This window comes from Lycorma delicatula, chromosome 4 (genome assembly GCF_047948215.1).
Source record: "Lycorma delicatula isolate Av1 chromosome 4, ASM4794821v1, whole genome shotgun sequence".
NCBI classification, from domain to species: Eukaryota; Metazoa; Arthropoda; class Insecta; order Hemiptera; family Fulgoridae; genus Lycorma; species Lycorma delicatula.
The window spans coordinates 8,888,540-8,906,965 of record NC_134458.1 but is presented as its reverse complement, the minus strand read 5'-3'; the positions used below and the strand labels follow the sequence as shown (position 1 = coordinate 8,906,965).

Below are 18,426 nucleotides of genomic sequence, written 5' to 3'. Positions count from 1 at the left end.
AGTGGTAGCATCTCGGCCTTTAATCCAGAGGTCCCGGGTTCAAATCCTAGTCAGGCATGGCATTATCACATGATACAAACAATTGTCATTCATCTCATCCTTTGAAGCAATACCTAATGGTGGTCCCGGAAGTTAAAAAAAAAGGCCCTAAAATACTAATAACCGATATAAAAACCTATACTCTACATAGACAGATAACTAGAAGATCTTAGATGTTTTCTAAAAATTTAATGGGGAAAAAACAGTTAATTTTACTGCTTTTTTTATAATACTTTATGGTAATTTTTTACTGATTAAATAGTGAAATAGTGAATTTTTTACTGAATAGTGAATTAATGATTAATGTGTTTGTGACCAATTGTGTATCTGCTGACATCTTGTTATCTCCTGTCTGAAACAAAAATTTTCATACTGTCTATGCTTAAAAGTTCATTACTGGTCATTATAATTATGGATGAATTTATAATGAATGTCTATAACATATTTATGATTCATTTTTTTTGTTATATAAGAAAAAAGTCTTATCAATTAATCTCTGTCATGACTGACAATTCAAAAATAATGCATTATTATTCTTAGTTTTAGTTATAAATTACTTTTTAAAAGTTCTATTCAGTTGAATACTTATTTACTTATGAAATTAAAATACTGACTTATTATTAAATATAAAATAAAATTTTAAAACTTTATTTGAACATTTTTTCATCAGAATTTACTGTTAAATTTTGTTTATTTATAAATTGAAATGTGTTTAACAAAAAACTGAAATAATAAAGTAAGCATTATTTTATTTATTTACTAATAAAATAGATATAAAAACTATTGTTTTGTATTGTATAAAATATTAAATAGTATTATTCATCAAAGTGCAGTGTAGCAGATTGCTGCCTATAATTTTTATATTGCCTACTCACTATTCTTCAAAACCAGATATGAATTATTTTTGTGATAAGTTGCATCCAATTTTTATGCTCAAGTTAGACTCTTCCATTCTAATTTTAATACAGCATCAGGAATTGTTGTTTATCAGTGGCGTTTTAGTTTCTGGTGTTTCAGATTTTGATGTTGCTCTTAATTAGTTGATTTCCTCTGATTTTATTTAGTTTTAAGTATGACAGTAATAATATTGTACAATAAGTATAAATTTTGTAACTGTAGTTTTCATGCAGGATGAAATGGGTATTTTAGATGCAGGTGAGGGAACTGTGTACTGTTACAGCACCAGAGTAGGGTGAATCACATGCATGCACTTGCATGAGTTTGTGTGAATCTGTATGTTTCTGCAGGCAGCAGAAGCCTGTCTCATTCTTCCCATCCTATGTACTCTTACTGCACCGGCTCACCAATGCCATCACATACCCTGAGGCAAGCAAAATCAACTACTGCACATCAACCAATTACACTTACAAAACTTAAACTAACTGTACTTAAGTTATGTTTTCATTTAGATGTGTTTTAAATTTAAGTATTTTTCCCACACTTGCGTATTTATTCGGTATTATTATTCGGTGTTTATTATTCGGTATTTGTAGTCAAATGTGAATTTTTTCCATCTGGAGTAGGCAAATTAATACTTTCAAAGTGGAACACTTTGATGTGTTTTAGGCTGAATACAACTATTCACCTAAACAAGTACAAGGGTAAAGGGATAGCAGTGGTGAACATTATACAGAAATAATCACTGATTAACCAAACATTTATCAATATGTGTGAAGCTGGGGTAATAACCAGTGTGTGTGAGTGTGTGTGTGAGATTAACTTTTAGCTATAATATGAATTAGGATGCAAATCAAAAACAAGTAACTGTACTAAATTATTTCCACTTCAATTTACTGAAGTATAAATTATTCACTTTTTATCAATCAACCATCCTTAGGAAATCATTTTTGTGGATATGAGGAGTAGCAAACCGTAGAGTGCTTAGCTGGCTCCATCATTTTTTTTATTATGAACACGCTCCATACAACAATAACACTAAATACATTAATATGTCACATTTCTCATCATAAACACAAACATTAAATATTCCCTTGCCCAGTTAATTCCTTTCTTTAGAGGAGGCTTATTCCGAATTTAGTACCTTTGAAACCTCAAGATAGCTAGTGAATAGAAACTTCTCTGTCAGATTATTATTTCAGATGAAAAGAAAAAAACATAATGTGTGTAATTTTGGAATAATACACTGCGGATTTTTGCTATGTGCTCATTAAGATTTGCCGAAGAATAAATTATAATGAATCCTAATTTAGAAAATGCATCCAGAGTTAAAAGTATTCCTTGCTCAGATCTCCAAAAGGAAGCTATATTATGCAATAAAAAGGAGATGAATTTAGAATAGCTACTTGTAATATCTAAGTAATGAAATAGCATTTTATGAAGCAATAAATAATGAACAAGTTGTTGGAAGTAAAAATGTAACATAGTTGGTCAAAAGGAAGTAGGATAGCACAGAAAAAATATTTTATTAAAAATAAAATTATCCTTTGTATGTAATAGAGAGAATTAAGATATGAATTATATTCAGATGGATTGTGATCAACAGAAATAGAGAGAGCTACTGATGTTTTCACCAGCCACAGGTAGAATGTGAAGTAAGGGTGAAAAGACATTTGGGAAGCATCACCCTCATTTGTGCACATGCTCCAACTGAAGAAAGTGGTGAAGAAAAAAGGTTTTGTTTTAAGGGTAAGAGAAAAGTAAGTAGTATTATACCTAAGTATGATATGGTAAATTTTCTATGGAATTTCAGTACAAAGGTAAGTAAAGAAAATTTTATAGAAATTGTTGGTGTACATTCATTGCAAGATGAAAAAGTGAAATCTAGCTGACTTGCATGACTTAACAATGTGACTTAAAACATTTGAAAATGAAGAAGCTCAGTAGGAATTCATGCATGCAAATCAGATGAGAAATTAAATGAGATGAGAGATTATATGGAGAGACAATATGGAGTTAGGATTGCTAAAGGTAGATTAGAAGGAAACGAAAAGAAAAGAAAATCCATGAAGAAAAAGATTCAAGTTAAATGATTTTTGAGAATTAGCCATTTTCATTACTATAATCTTTATAAATGGCTACAACATTTGGGAAACATGTAAATGGCTTAATTAATGGTATAATTAGATTTGAAAAGATCTTCTGGAAGTACAATTTCCATTCATTTTTAAAACTAATCATGAAAATTATTTAAGTATTTTAAAAAGTGTTTTGCTTTGTCATGCCGATCAACAAATTTAAACAGAAATATATCATGTAATAGAAATAATGAAAAATGTTTATTGTAAAGTTGAATTAAAGCAAATGTGAGAAATGGATCAATGTTGGAGCAGAAAATAGTTTTCAAATTGAATCATACATTGAAATTACAACAATATATGTAAAGAAGCATAAGAAAGTACTGAAACTGTTGAAGAGGACATTATTTCACATTTGGAAGTAAAACATAATGTTTTATGTAATAATCAGTTTAATTTTAATAGTTGTAATAGGTAGATGACAGAAAACAAAATTCCAACACCCAGAATATTTTATTAATTCAGGTTCAAAAGACATAACAGAAATCATTAATCTGCAATAAAAAATTATAAGTGATTTTTCCCACAAAGCTGTATTAAATTTCACTTTTGTTTTTTGTTTGATATAAACATTATTTGTTCAAGAGGAGCCTTTTATTATCTAATTATGTACTGCATGTAATTTATTCGTTTACTTTACTATCATTTTTTTAATTAATAATTACACACAACATTTTTTTTTTTTTTAATGAAAATGTAGACTTACTTCAATGAAGCATGTTCTAGTAATTACTAGTACAATAAAATGCTAATACTTGCTTATCTCTATAACCGATTAAATCGACGTAATTTGATCTAAAATTTCAATATAATATTTTAATATATCAAATTATGGAACTCTACGGCAATTACAAAATATATATGATAATTTATGTTGTGCTGTGTTAGCTACTATAACCTTAAAGATTGTAGGCAACCTTATTTAAGATACAATTCACTTCCACTTAGGCATTCCTAAGGTGAAAAGCATCCCATGCCAGGCTTAAGTGTAAAATGAGTTAAGTGGTTTCCTGTCTGGTTCGCTGAGCCAAACATTCTGTTCTGTAATGGTATATAGATCTTGCTAGAATGCAGGAGATCTTTAGCTCTGTAAGTGACATCTTCATTCTATGTACCACAGTGCTGACTGTTTAATGAATATCATTTGTTAAGGAAACAATTCTGACTAGTATGTCTTGTACCTTGGATGCTTTACTTCCTTCACAGGCAGCATAAAGCAACAAATTAATGTACCCCTTCAATTGAAAGTCAATACTACATTATGTACATTGATTACTATAGAGAAAACGGTTTATACATAGAACATGTTACAAAACTGTTTAGAAAATATTTCTTGATTTTTTATTTTTTTTTATTTTTTATTTTTATTTTTTTTTGAATAATTAGTTTTTTCTCTATTTTCATGAAGGCTACAAAAAGTCCATTTTATCTTCATGTTGGATATGAAATTCTTCAGAGCCTAAACCGGTTTACTCGTACACATTGTGGATTTGCTACTGTACATAGTGTAAATGATATGAGTTTAGAAGATAGAATGGAAAGTTTCTTTCTTAGTGAAACTACAAAATATCTGTATTTGGTAATTATCATTTTATTCTTACATCAATGTATTATCCTATAACTTTTAAGTATCACATTGATGAATTCTCTATTGATTTTAAGGTAAAATGGGATTTAATTTATTTTGTTAGCGGATTTCTGAAGAATTTGTAGAAATCGCTACTGCACCCTGTCAGATTTTCTAAGGGGAGAGAGGGGACCAATTGGAACCAACGTTTTGGAGTCTCTTGAACACAGTCTGCAATGTTTTTATTCATATGTATAGCCGAGCAGTTATAGCAAGGTACTTGCGAAGGGGAGATGATGTACGGCTGTAAGTAGAGGAAAAAGCACCCTGCTAGAACAGATCTGGTGTATGTAGATATAAGATTTTTTTGTCCATTCTTCTGAATGGAAATCTTAATTTTAATGAAGCTTGGTGGGGTGATTTAAACCTATTGGGAATAGAGCCCTATCAATTTTCAAGCAAATCGGTTCACAGCAACCAGAGTTAGAGGAAAAAAAACAAGGTTTTTGGTTATTTTTCAGCTTTTTTGATTCTAATGGGTGCAATTTTTTACAGATTTTGATGAATATTGATAGAATGATGAAAAACTAGTAGAAATAGAATCCTATTAATTTTCAAGTGAAGTGGTTCACATGGTCCAGAGTTGAGACAAAAAAGTGGGTTTTTGGGTGTGTTTTCAAGGTTTTCGTGTTGTAACTTGAAGGGTGACATGTTTGAAAGCCAAAATTAAATTTTTGTTAGCACTGCCAAGAGCAAGGTAGTTTCACTGTTGTACTTTAGTTTCTCAATAATTCAAACTGATCTAGTATGATGGAAAAGAGTTTGTCCAAAAATTGTTTTGAAGTTTTAATCATTTTGGGACAATTTGAACTTTTTCTTTTTTGTAAGCACAGCTCCAAAACCACACAAATTATGGGTAACAGTATCAAAGTGAGTTGTTGGCAAATAGCAGAGTTAAGCAATTGATGCAGTCACAACTCAACAACTATGTGAAAAGTAGGAAGAAAAAAACAAATATACAAGTATATTGTATTTATTGGAACACTACACGGTATTATAAAAAAACACATGATAGTAACATAACATGAAATTAAAAAAAAAACACCAAAAGCAATATTATTTTCAGAAATTATGTTGCACATTACAGCAGTGCAACATCCATCCTTTCTTTCTTAACTGAAACTGGAAATCCGCCCTTCTGACGCTCTTTCTGCACAGAGTTTATTATGTCAGTGCCGGAAACTTTTGCCAAGCCTTTGTTGAATAAATAGTGTGACATACCATTTCTGAGTTGCCCTAAATGGTGATTTGAGTTGTGAGCTCTTAGTAGATATTACATTATTTTTCATACAAGTGTTATTTTATGGAGTAATTTAAGATTTTTTTTTAGGTTTTACATGTCATGAGAGCCCACTCTCATGGATTTTATTTTTCTTTTTTAATGTGATTGTTGGTTCCTTCTGTATCCATAAGAATTCTCAGAATGAATTAATTTTTCCAAAAAGCTACTTCTGTCAAAAATTGCTTCTAATAATCTAAATTATGTCATTTACGTACATTCTCCATAAAACATGTATAGTTCCCAGCATATCTCAATAATTATCATCCCTCTATCAAAAATTATTTTATTATTAGAATATATCGCCGAAAAAATTCTTGAAAATGTAAATCATAATTTGATGATATTTGAAAACTTCATGTTGTGTCAGTAATTTCCCTTATAAGTTGTGCAACGTCCTTTTTTCAAATATATTACCAAAAAAAAAAAAAATGCCAACAGTGTTGAATATAAACTCAATTGTTAAACATTAGCAATCTTTGGGAATCAATTACTAATGGTTTTCAGTTGAACATGCCTTTTGCTAATTCTACTTAATATCCTTCCTTCACATCAGAGATCGATGTTCCAGGTATCACAGAACCAACCAGATTTATAGTTAAAATATTCTCATTAGGTATAATAATATCTATGAGTAAATTTTCAGTCTTCTCTGAAAAGTTTGTATAACTTCATATCTCTTTTGTATAAGTTATAGTAGTCCAGACAGTATCTGTTTTGGGTTGGAATTTTTCTATATGATCGCTAATTTTTTCTTTAATGCATCTGGAATATTATCAGAAATTATTATTTTGTTATGCTCCAGTTGTAAAAGGTGTGCTTACATTTTTATTAAACAAAATGTAAAAAAAATTTCAAAATATCAATTTTTCTCCTATTCCCTCGATAACTCTTCATTTTAGAGAAAATATCAAGAAAGAAAAAAGTTTTGTTATTAAATTTTACACACAATATCATCGGTTGCAGATTGAAAAATATGTTATTATTGATGCAAAAATAGCAATAACTGCCAAAAAAATTTATTGAGAATTTTTTCACTTTAAAGAAATTGAATAGCTTCACAAATTTTTATCTTTATTAATTTTAAAAAGTACAGCTTAAAAGTACTCTGAAAGGCACATCTTTTAGAAAAAAAACTGTAAATTCATTCACTAGATGCAGAGATAATTACATTTTGAGAGCACATCGCTATTTTGAATATGTGAATTCAATCTTGAACTGGCCAGAGCGGCCAAGCGTTTTAACTACCCTCATCACCACCACCCATGCATTTTTCTTGTAGCCTGAGTATTTTCAATCAACATTTTGTCTAAGTTGCACATGAGCACAAGAATGGAAAATCTGCACCTGGAAAGTACTCGGAAAGATAAAGTATTTGTCAAAAAACAGCCCTACCACACTTTTATTTTCATTGTAAATGGCGGTCAACTCTGATCGGTTTTATCTCTGGAGATAATTAACGAATCAAAATACAGTCAAGAGAAAATGTTGGGCCTAAACTAATTGAGGAGGTGGAGACGGACCCGTGGAGAAGGCCCTATGCGGTTCTAGTGAAGAAAGCACTAAGACCCAGGCTACAGTTATGATGTGTTCAGAAGAAGTGCTGAACATAGTTGATGGGCCCTTCCTCTCGGAGGACGAAATACTCCCAGAGGTTAGAGGCGCGGCTGGAACTACACCGCTGTTTACCAATGCAGAACTGGGGGCGGCGATCACACAAATATCGTCGGCCAGGGTGCCTGGCCCGGATCTTCTGCCTTATATTGTTATCAAGGTAGTGGCTCGGGCTGAGCCAGAGGCATTTTTAGAGACATACAATGCCTGTCTTAAAGAGACAGTTTTTCTTGGCAAATAGAAGCATCAGTGGCTGGTGCTAGTTCCTAAACCAGGGAGGGATTTGGCACTTCCCTTGTACCGGCTGCTTGCTGTGATCGATGCGCTAGCGAAGGTGCTGGAACATATGCTTCAGCAAAGGATAGTTGGTGTACTGGAAGAGCAGGGCGGGCTCTCTGCGAATCAGTATGTATTTCGTAGGGGTAAGTCTGCCTTGATGCTGTGGCTGCTGTCTGCGACTTGTCGGGAAGAGCCTTGAGGAGAGGTGATGATGAGATCTGCGTCCTAGTCACACTGGACATACAAAACTTTTAATTTGCATAATTTAATTGCATCTGCCACTCAACAACTATGGGAGCAATGGAGGACCTTAGTGTCCCTTCTTACCTGCAATGGATGGTGCGAAATTACCTCATCGGACGTCAGATGATCTTTAGACTACATGATGGGTATGTTGAGAAGAACCTCGATAGAGGGGTGCCACAGGAGTCAGTCCTTGGACCGACCCTCTGGAACATGGCTTATAATGGAGTGTTTCGGGTTGTTCTCCCACAATTGGTTAAATTATTTGGCTATGCTGATGGTATAGTTTGCTAGTAGAGGTGTAAACAAGGTATGAGGCTGTAGGCAAGATAACTGAGTCGTACGTAAGGATTAGTGAATAGATGGCTGGGATAGGACTGAAGTTGGCTCCTGAAAAGAGGGAGATGGTGGTGATCTCTGCTGCTGTCAGGAGGAGGCCAACTTTACATCTGATCCTTGATAGCAGAGAAATTGTGTCTCAGATGACTACAAAATACTTGGGAATTTGGGTTGACTCCAGACAGATTTAATACTCACATACTCCTGGCTTGTGAGAAGGCAGAGAAAATGAGGAGGCTTATTGTTAGTCTACACCCAAATATAAGAGGACCCACCCAATATCAGAGGAAACTACTTACTAGTGTGGTCTATTCAGTCCTGCTATATGGCGCCAAGTTGTGGGCAGGCATTGTTAGATTTGCCAAGTACAGGGATAAATTGGAATCCATCCATAGGAGGACTGACATCAGAGTAGCAGCCACCTATAGGACCATAGGATGGTGTCCAGGGAGGCGGTAGAGGTGATTGCTGGATTCCTGCCTGTAGACTTGTTGATAATGCGGCATAGCAGATTTAAGGAACTGAGAACACTCCCATTAGAGGAAACGAAGTGTTCTGCTAAAGAACTAGAAAAGATCGTGAACAGATCTACAGAGATTGGCAGGAGTGGTGGGACTGGGCTACCAAGGGTAGGTGGACCCACCACCTTATTGGGGACATCAGGGGTTGGTGCCGGAGGGCCCATGGCATGTTGAATTTTGAGTTAATACAATTCCTGTTGGGTCATGGGGATTCAGGTCTTATTTGCATAGATTCAAGCTTGACCTATCTGGAGATTGTCCAGAGTGGGAGGTGGGAGAGACCCCCCAACACGTATTCTTTCTGTGCCCACAATTCATCATAGAGCGTAGAGAGATGTTTGGCAACGCGAGACGTGAGCACATGTTTCGCCCTGAAGATACCCTATGAATCCTATTATAAGGTGAGGCACAATGGAAGACTGTGGAAAGATTCATCAGGATGGTCATGAGGAAGCTACAATTATATGAGAAGTCCTGCAGAGGAGAATGGCGCCGGAGGGTGCAGGGACAGACAGGTTCTTGGCTGAGTGCCTAGGGACTCCCCCCCCCTCCTGTGTAGGGGGTTGCCTGGGTGCGATGAGGCCTGGGACACTGCTTGTGCATCTGATGGTGGTCACTGGTCAGTGGTATGACTATTTGAGTTTTCTGTCTTGACTGGTGTGTGGGTGTTGTGGATGTTAGAAGCTTTGTCCTGTTTTCTGCAGGGTTCTTGTTTGAAGTTGTCGGTGTTTGTATTTGATGTCCTGTATGTGTTGCTTCCAGCGGTGTTGTTTGTGTGGTGTGTGACCTTTGTTGGTTTGTTATGACTGTGTGTGCAGGCCTCCTTCTTCTGATGAAATGTTTTTATAAGCAATCCCAAGAAGGAGGAAGCCAGGGGTGGAGGTTTAGTCAGTAGTGCACAGGTATACATGTGCCCCTTGATTATAACTGGTGGAACCTGTTAGCGAGTCCGACACTGCTTAGGTGCCCGTAAATAGGGTTCCTCTACCTCTAAAAAAAAAGAGAGAGAAAAAAAGGCTTTTCTAATTAACTGATTTAAATTTTTCAAAATGCGTTTGAAAGTTTGAGTGTTCTTTTATATGTGATTAAATTTTCAGTTATCTAGAGACTTTATTTCAGGCTACACAATTTGGAAAAATTGCATTTTTTTAAAATCTGTAATGCAAAATTATTGTGCAAAAATTGTTAGACTGATTTTGTTGAAATTTGGTGTGTTGCTTTATCATATCAAAAAGTTCTGAGACAAAATCTGAATTTCCTACCTATAATATAAGTACTCAAAAAATCTTGTTTTTTTTTCATTTTTTTGCAATTATTGCTATTTTTGCATCAATAATAATGTATTTTTCGATTTGCAACCGATGTGTGTTAAATTTAATAACAAAACTTTTTTCACTTTTGTTCTTTTCTCTACAATAAAGTTGATCAGGTTATCTAGGAAAATAGGAGAAAAAAAATTATATTTTTGCAATTTTTCAACTGGCACATAACAAAATAATTATTTCTGATAATATTCCGGAAACATTGAAGCAAAAATTAGCAATCATATAGAAAAAGTCCAAACATACCCATTTTAAAACAGATACCACTTGGACTATAGTTATTAGCTAATACTTTAGTTATAATGAGCCAAGTGATTTGAACATCTGGTTTATTTTTAATACTTTCAATGCTGTTTCCAATTAATAAATCTTTTTTTTCTTGTCAAATACTTTTCCCTTTACCCTACAGATTGGAACTTCTAATAATGTTAAATTTTATAGCCTGGAAACATGTTTCCTTTGTCCTCAATGTATGGGGTGGTAGGAAGTCCCTTTACACTAATAATCTCAGCTTTATTGGGCTCTACTGCTACCAGTTCTCACCACTGATGTCACTCATTGTGGCTGGGAAAGGTGCAGAGGATTAGCCATGGTGGGGATTGTCTGATGTGTTCACTCGTGGTGGGTTGTAGCGAGTGTGGAATGAAGGAGGATACGAGTGCATTCACTGTCGAAGAGCATTTGTTAACTTGTTTGTGGGTCCACGAATGCCCACATTGGTAAAACATTGGAGAACATTATGTATAACTTTGTGCATTCTGGGAAATCATCACCATCACGGCAAATGTTACTGTCATGGGAGAAGAAGGGTTTTGTAACTGAAAGTGTTCTTGATGTGCCTCACAGTGGGAGGCCAAGCATTCAAGTTGAGATGTGTGTATCTGTGGAGGCATTGATTTAATGATCACTGATGAAATCAACCTGCAAACATTTTGCAGTTAGGCATTCCAAGATTAACAGTGCAAGATCATATGTAGAAGGACTTGAAAGTTAAATGTTTTCATCCAACCACAGTTAATGATTTGAGTGACGACCTTGATTGATGTGTTTATGCGTATCGATTATTGTTTGTATGCTGTCTCAGAGCAAGTAATAAAAAGAACGTCATGTTATCAGACGAGTGTGCAATTTATCGAAGCTCATAACCAAAAAGTTTTTTCTTAGTAAAAGACAATCCTCACTTTTTTGAGAAAATCAAACACCATCCTCCTCATGTTATGATTTGGACTGGAATGACAGTTGAATGTCTTTGATGATGCAGTTCGCAATCGACACGGTTATCTAAGAATGATCAACGAGTGGTTGCTTCCAGAATTAACAGCAAAAGAGGTCACTGACAACATTATGTTTCAGCAAGACAGTGCTCCAGCACATTTTGCTTTGAATGTCCACAGATGCCTCAATAAAATTTTTCTGAGTCACTGGATCGGATGTGGGTCAAAAGAATTACTGGCTCCATTGCCTTAGCCAGCAAGAAGCCCTGACCTTGATGCACCTGAGAATGGACTGTGCTGTTTTGTAAAAGAAGAGATCCGAAAGTGCAAATACAGCTATGAGCAGCTCTAAGATGCTGTTCGACCAGCATGTGAAATGATCACCCCTGATATGCTGTTGCGGATGAACAACTGGACATGGAGGCACATACAGCTGTACTTTAAACATTGTGGAATCCACACAGATGTTTTCGATCCATAGAAGGTAAGCTGCACTTATCCTAATAATTTCATAACTAGCATAAAGGGACTTCCTGCACACCTGTAAAATTATCTTTATGAAATATTAATTATTTTTTCAAACATGATCTAATAAAAATTTAATTGATGTGTGTATAGTTTATTAATACATACATATTTGTAAACATTTTGTCCAGTGTTTTGTAATTAATAACTTCCAAAAACCACCCATGTACAAACCAAATTAATATCAAGCTCGATATAAACTTAACAGTTTACAAAAAAAGAAGCACTTTTTGAAGCCTTATATTAATTATCATTAAAATATTATATCAGGCAATCCATTACCTTTTCTATATATTAAAACTGATATTTGTTATGAACAAGTGAATACTGATTACAGTTAAGTTAGCTATTAAAATGTTGTGTCAATTTAAATGATTCATCACTTTCAAAATTTATTGTTTGTTCATAAATGTGTATTTATGTTTATATTTCTAAATTAATTTCCATATTTATTAGTAATCTGTAATGGATGATCAGCAACATTAGAAAAATTCTTTCTTAAATTTTTGTATGCTCTTAAGTGTTCTAAAAATCTCTGTCTAAAGGTCCTATTAATTTTATTAATGTATAGCTTTTTACAGACATTACGATTAATTTTATAAACTCCTGTTACTATTAAATCTATCTTATGATGTAATTTTATTATCATTTAGATATTTTGCTAAATAATTTATTGGTTTAAAAGATATATTATTATTTTCACTACTGTTAACTATTTTATTTGTATTTTTATATATACTTACCATAATTTAGCATATGGTAAATATATATTCTTTGAAACTGTTTTATTGAATGTAGACAGTGTTTGAACATTTCTTACATCAAAAGAAGAGTATCTAAAAATAGTATTTTTCTTACTTAATATAAATGATATGTTTCTTGCCCACCCATTTAGATAGACCCTGAAACTTTTCTAACTTTGGCAGTCAAATCCATCCTGAAAGTTTCAAGTCAGAAACAGAAAGGAGTTACACTCATCCACATAAGTTTGAAAGTGTACCTTGTTTAAAATTGCTGCTGTAAGTTAAAAGTCATTCTCAAATAATATTCTTCCCTCTGTTGACATTGATTTCAACTGTATAAATGCTTTTTTTACAGTGTTCAACAGTTTGGCAGGGTGATTGAGGTTTTGTCTTTGTTGATAATATAACTAACTAAATTTGAAAAAAATAAAGTTCATTGAAATAATTTTTTTGTTGTGTAAGTGGACTGGGATTTAATTTTGCCTACTTGAGAAAATTTAATATTATTTGTAAAACAGTTGCCCGTATCTATTCTAGAAACATTTTTTAAAGAAGCAGATATATTTAATAGAGAGTTTGCTGTATTTTAACTCAATGAAATGTTAACTGTACATAGGCATGCATACTTATAAAAAAAAAATATAAAAAAAACAAGGCCTACTATTTTGTAGAAAGATTCACGTCTGATTAAGTTAAATAAATTCTTGATTAGAACTTGTTAAAAAGAAGGTTTAATTTAGTTTATTTTTGTCATCATTCATTTGAAGTACTTCCCCAATTTTTTTCTATTTGTTACAATCTCAACATATCATCTTGCATTTTATTTATCATATATTCTTCTAATTTTTGTTTTTACCCTCTTTCCTTCTACAGCAGAGTTCATTTATCAGGTTGCTATAATATATATGGCCCACCAGTCTTGTTTATTCTCCTCATCTTTCTCATTAGAGTATGTAGAAGTTAATCTGTGCTTCAATAATAAAAGATAAATAAATTCTCTGTGCTAGCTGACTCACAGTTTCTGTTAAAGAAGTTTGTGAATAAATCTGATGTAGTGCTATCAATTTGGGCTTGAAATGTGTTGTGATTAAAATGTATTTTTTAATGTGGTTTTTTAGTGCACATGTTATCCTGTGTTCTTACTCCTCATCATTCATACACCGCATTTCCATTATCCGATCTCATTTTATTGTTTTAAACATCTTGACCAAAATTCTACTTTTTTTAAGCTTCTTCATTGTTAATTCCATAAACTTCTAACCGCATTGTATCCACTTCTCAATCTAATTATGTATCCTACCATTTCTAATCCAAGTCTTAATATTCTATGCTTTTACTTGAAGAAGTCTGGCATGATTCTTTTATTTTCTGGTGACTCTTCTTAAATAGAATCTAACCCAGAGATCTGATAGTTTTGATGTATCCACAAAATTTTGCCTAAACATCATATTGAATAAAAAAAAAAAATTGATCAAAAATTATAAAACCTCTAAATTATGAAAATGATAGCACCTCAAATTCATTTTTTTTCTTTTATTGTAGAAAGTATAGCATTAAACATAGGATTAGGAATCTGAAAGAAGCCCTTTTAAATATTAGTATGGAGTGTTATATTATTGCATGTTAGATGAATACTGATAAATAAATGGAAAGGAATAGAATATAAAATAATTTTGCAATGCGTGTTAGAGAAGAATGTTAAAAGTGTGATTTGATATATTTCAAAGTCATGGGTTTTTCAAAAATCTAGGTTGGATCACTTGAAATATGTTTAGCCTCTGATCAGCCTGTTATTTCATTTACTTTATCATCTGTTTGGTTCATAAAATGACATTTTATTAGATATCTTTGTAAATAGTCCAAAATCAGTATGCATAAATTTTTTGATTCGGTAAAAATAATGATTTTTAAATTGAGCAGTATCAAATTATATGATTGAACTTTGGTTATTTTTTTTCCAGCTATTTGATACCGACAATTATTTAAATCGTAATTTTGAAAAATTTGTCTTTAGTACTGAAGGCCATATATTTTCATTGCAAAGGAGATTCCGTAAGAAACTGTGGCCTTTTGGAAATGAGTTTATTAGTCCATCATTAATTTACTATAATGTTACAGAACCATCAGTAAGTATGCTTATTAAACATATTCTTTTCTGTATTATGAACCCCTCATAAAATGAGTTAAATTTGTCTTTTTTCCCCCCTTATTTTTTGTCTTTTTGTTTGTATGTAGTTAAAATTAAAATTATTTAATCATCATAACTTTTATAAGTTAAATTAGATTGTTCATTTTATGAAAATTGTTATAGAAAGTAAGAAAATGTAAGTGGAATTTAAGTATAATATTAAAAATTATTATCATGTTCTGATTACTAATAGGCGTGAATTTCATGACAATTCCCATCAATAAATTATATTTCATTTTATTAACATGTGTACCCAACTATCAAGATATTGGTAACAAAGTAATTTCTTGAATTGTTGTTTTAAGCGGTAATTATTTTTTTTTAGTTCTTAGTATCTTTCTAATTGTAGTTGTTTTACTTATTTATATTTATTATTGCTCATTTTTTGTTCTAGTGTACAACTGTTAATGCTGAAAGAAAATATTTCCTTCCATTAAAGAGCAGATATTTGACACAAATTAGTAAAACACTGGGTATAGAGATTGTATAAACATAATAAATTATGACTTGGATATATATATATATATATAAACAGATATATATATATATATATATATATGGAGAAACATGTTTAAGTGATTTAATTATATTGTAGTAATTACTTGAGGTAATACTTGAATTTTGTATTTATACCTAAAATTTAATTTTTTTAATATAAAATACTAATAGAATCATTTTATTTACTTTGATTATAGGGCAATATGATTTTGTGATAGAAGTGGTAGAAAGTGATTCCTTTTATTTTTTATATATAACCAAAATTGAATTGATCACTACCATTTTTCCATTATCAGAATCAAAATATATTAATGACAAGCTGCTTTATGAAATGCACCTTCTGAATATTGAATGTGGTAGGTAGTTGATTAAAAAAAAATATTTTTGTGACATAATATTTTTTGATAATTTCATTTATAAATATTATAAAACCCATGAAAAATAACACTTATACGTGAAGATCTGGCTTATTGGATTATCTGTTTATATTATGAAAGATTAAACAAGGCAAAGACATATTTCATAAGAGCTTTAATTACAAAATTTTACAATCATTTCACAAGCACACCAGATCACTCTCCTCTAGTCAGACAAAACACACCCAGTTCTTATAATTTATCAGAAGAGCCTACAACCATCCCTAAAATTCATAGAATACACACTCATGCACATGCTCTGTCTCGTTCAGACTCGTATTAACTTTAGTACTGATCAGAAACACTCTCACAGTTCATTTGATGTTTAGCTTGTCATGAATTTTTTTCAGTTAGTGTCTAATATATGGATTTGTGATATTGTTAAGTTTTTGAATTTGTGTTGTGGCACTACTGGGTATATAATCAGCTTCTAATAATGATAAATTCATATAGGAGTGCTTTTCTAGAGGAGAGAAAAGACTATTGTTAGATTTTGCACTGCAACATTTACATTATATTATTTTGTAATATTCCAAGTCTCTGTTTCTTGTTTATTTTCTTTAAAAAATTCATATAATTTTCTTTATATTGTCAATTATTTTATAGCTAGATAAATCTTAAGATACTTTCTGAATAATTGATAAAAATTGCATTATAATTCACTGATGATATTTGGGTAATAAATATCACCTGTTAAATAATTATTAAAATAAGTGAATATTTTTTGTTTAATGTTTTGTGTGCAGGTAATAATGGTTTAATTTAATACACTTCACTTTCATTCTATGAGTATATAGTGAAATGAATATCTTTTATTAAAGCTATTTCTGTATATATTATGTTGCAACAACTTATCAGTTAAGAAATATTTCATTATTATTATGATCATTCAGATGTGGGAATGTTATTACTATTTTCAGAATGGTGTAGAACTATATTTATTCATAATATGTTTCTAAAGTATAAATTGTTTATTAATTAATGTTACCATTAATATATAATAATTTTAAGTGTTAATTATAAAAATATTTGAATAGGATTTAATGAAAATTACTGTGAAATTGATCTCAGGGGTTTATTATTGTTTAAATTCTGATGTGAGCTAACTTATTGTGTGATGCGAATGTGAATTATTGAGTGGTTGATAATAATAAAATATAAAATCAATGTTTTAAAAAATACATTTGATGTATATTATTGTTTTTATTAATTTATAAGTGTATATTTATATATATATTTTTTTTATTTTTTCTCCTAAAGTCGATCCGTTCAAGAATCATATTCTTCTGCACTATACAAGTTATATTAATCTGATAAACCTAAGTACAGAATTAATAAATAAAATAAAATAGGATGACACCTACCTTATTCCATAATTCATGCAAGAGTGCTTTCGTGAGTTACTCGCATCATCAGTTGCTCCACATAACTTTATCAAATCATTTGTATCAAATTACATATTAAAAATGAAATTAAAAATCATTTTATATTATATTTAAGATTAAAATTTTTAAAAGATCCTTTTCCAAATTAAAATCAAAACGAAAATAAATTCAATTTTTTTTTAATTTAAAATTAAAAATTGCATATATATAAAATGAAGTAATTTAATTAAAAATTAAAACTATAATCGGTAATAAGAACAAAATAAAATAAACAATTTAAACAAAATAGAAATTCATGTGGACTAGCTAGCCAAAGTTATGTACTTGAACAGAGTTGAAGTATTATGAATTATCAATATCTTAAGAAGTGCTGCTATCTGCAGCAGCTTTTATGATTGTGTCATCCTCATACTCTGTATGTAGGTTGATCAAATTAAATTTACTTTTATATTTATATATATAAAATCTTTCTAAAATGTCAAAAACCCTATTATTTGTATTAATATTGTATTTTTTAATTTCCAGTATTTCTAAATTTGTATGAATATCGGATATTGAATGTGTATTATTAATAAGATGATCAGAAACATTAAAGAAACCCAATTTTCTACTTTTATAATATCTAAAGTGTATCAAATCTAATTTTAAAAGATGTAGTAGTTTTAACCTATATGAATATGGTCACAATAATTGCACTTTATTTTATAAATACTACACAAATTATGTAAACCATATGAAGCAGTACGTGTATTATTTTTTAAATGTTTTATTAAAACATTGTCATAATATTTATGACATAAATATGTTACGTTATATCTTTGTTTATTTATGTCATAATAAAACATTCAATTTTTAATTTTAAATTAAGAAAAAAATTGAATTTATTTTCGTTTTGATTTTAATTTGGAAAAGGATCTTTTAACAATTTTAATCTTAAATATAATATAAAATGATTTTTAATTTCATTTTTAATATGTAATTTGATACAAATGATTTGAGAAAGTTATGTGGAGCAACTGATGATGCGAGTAACTCACGAAAGCACTCTTGCATGAATTATGGAATAAGGTAGGTGTCATCCTATTTTATTTAATTTATTAATTCTGTACTTAGGTTGATCAGATTAATATAATGTGTATATATATATATATATATATAT

General features: G+C 31.0%; 1 protein-coding gene across 2 annotated transcripts in view; it reads left to right on the top strand.

The window, feature by feature from the left end:
• The window catches only part of LOC142323089 (ER degradation-enhancing alpha-mannosidase-like protein 1), a 52,738-nt gene extending 35,675 nt beyond the window's left edge, over nucleotides 1-17,063 (top strand). Inside the window, exons 8-10 of one of the 2 annotated variants that reach the window (XM_075362263.1) lie at nucleotides 4,483-4,653; nucleotides 14,742-14,906; nucleotides 15,363-17,063. In XM_075362263.1, the coding sequence (XP_075218378.1) occupies nucleotides 4,483-4,653; nucleotides 14,742-14,906; nucleotides 15,363-15,458 (432 nt within the window). In that variant the 3' untranslated portion in view covers nucleotides 15,459-17,063. The remainder of the gene's footprint in view (nucleotides 1-4,482; nucleotides 4,654-14,741; nucleotides 14,907-15,362) is intronic. The other variant, XM_075362264.1, reaches the window with a different exon arrangement.
• The last annotated feature ends 1,363 nt before the right edge of the window (nucleotides 17,064-18,426 follow it).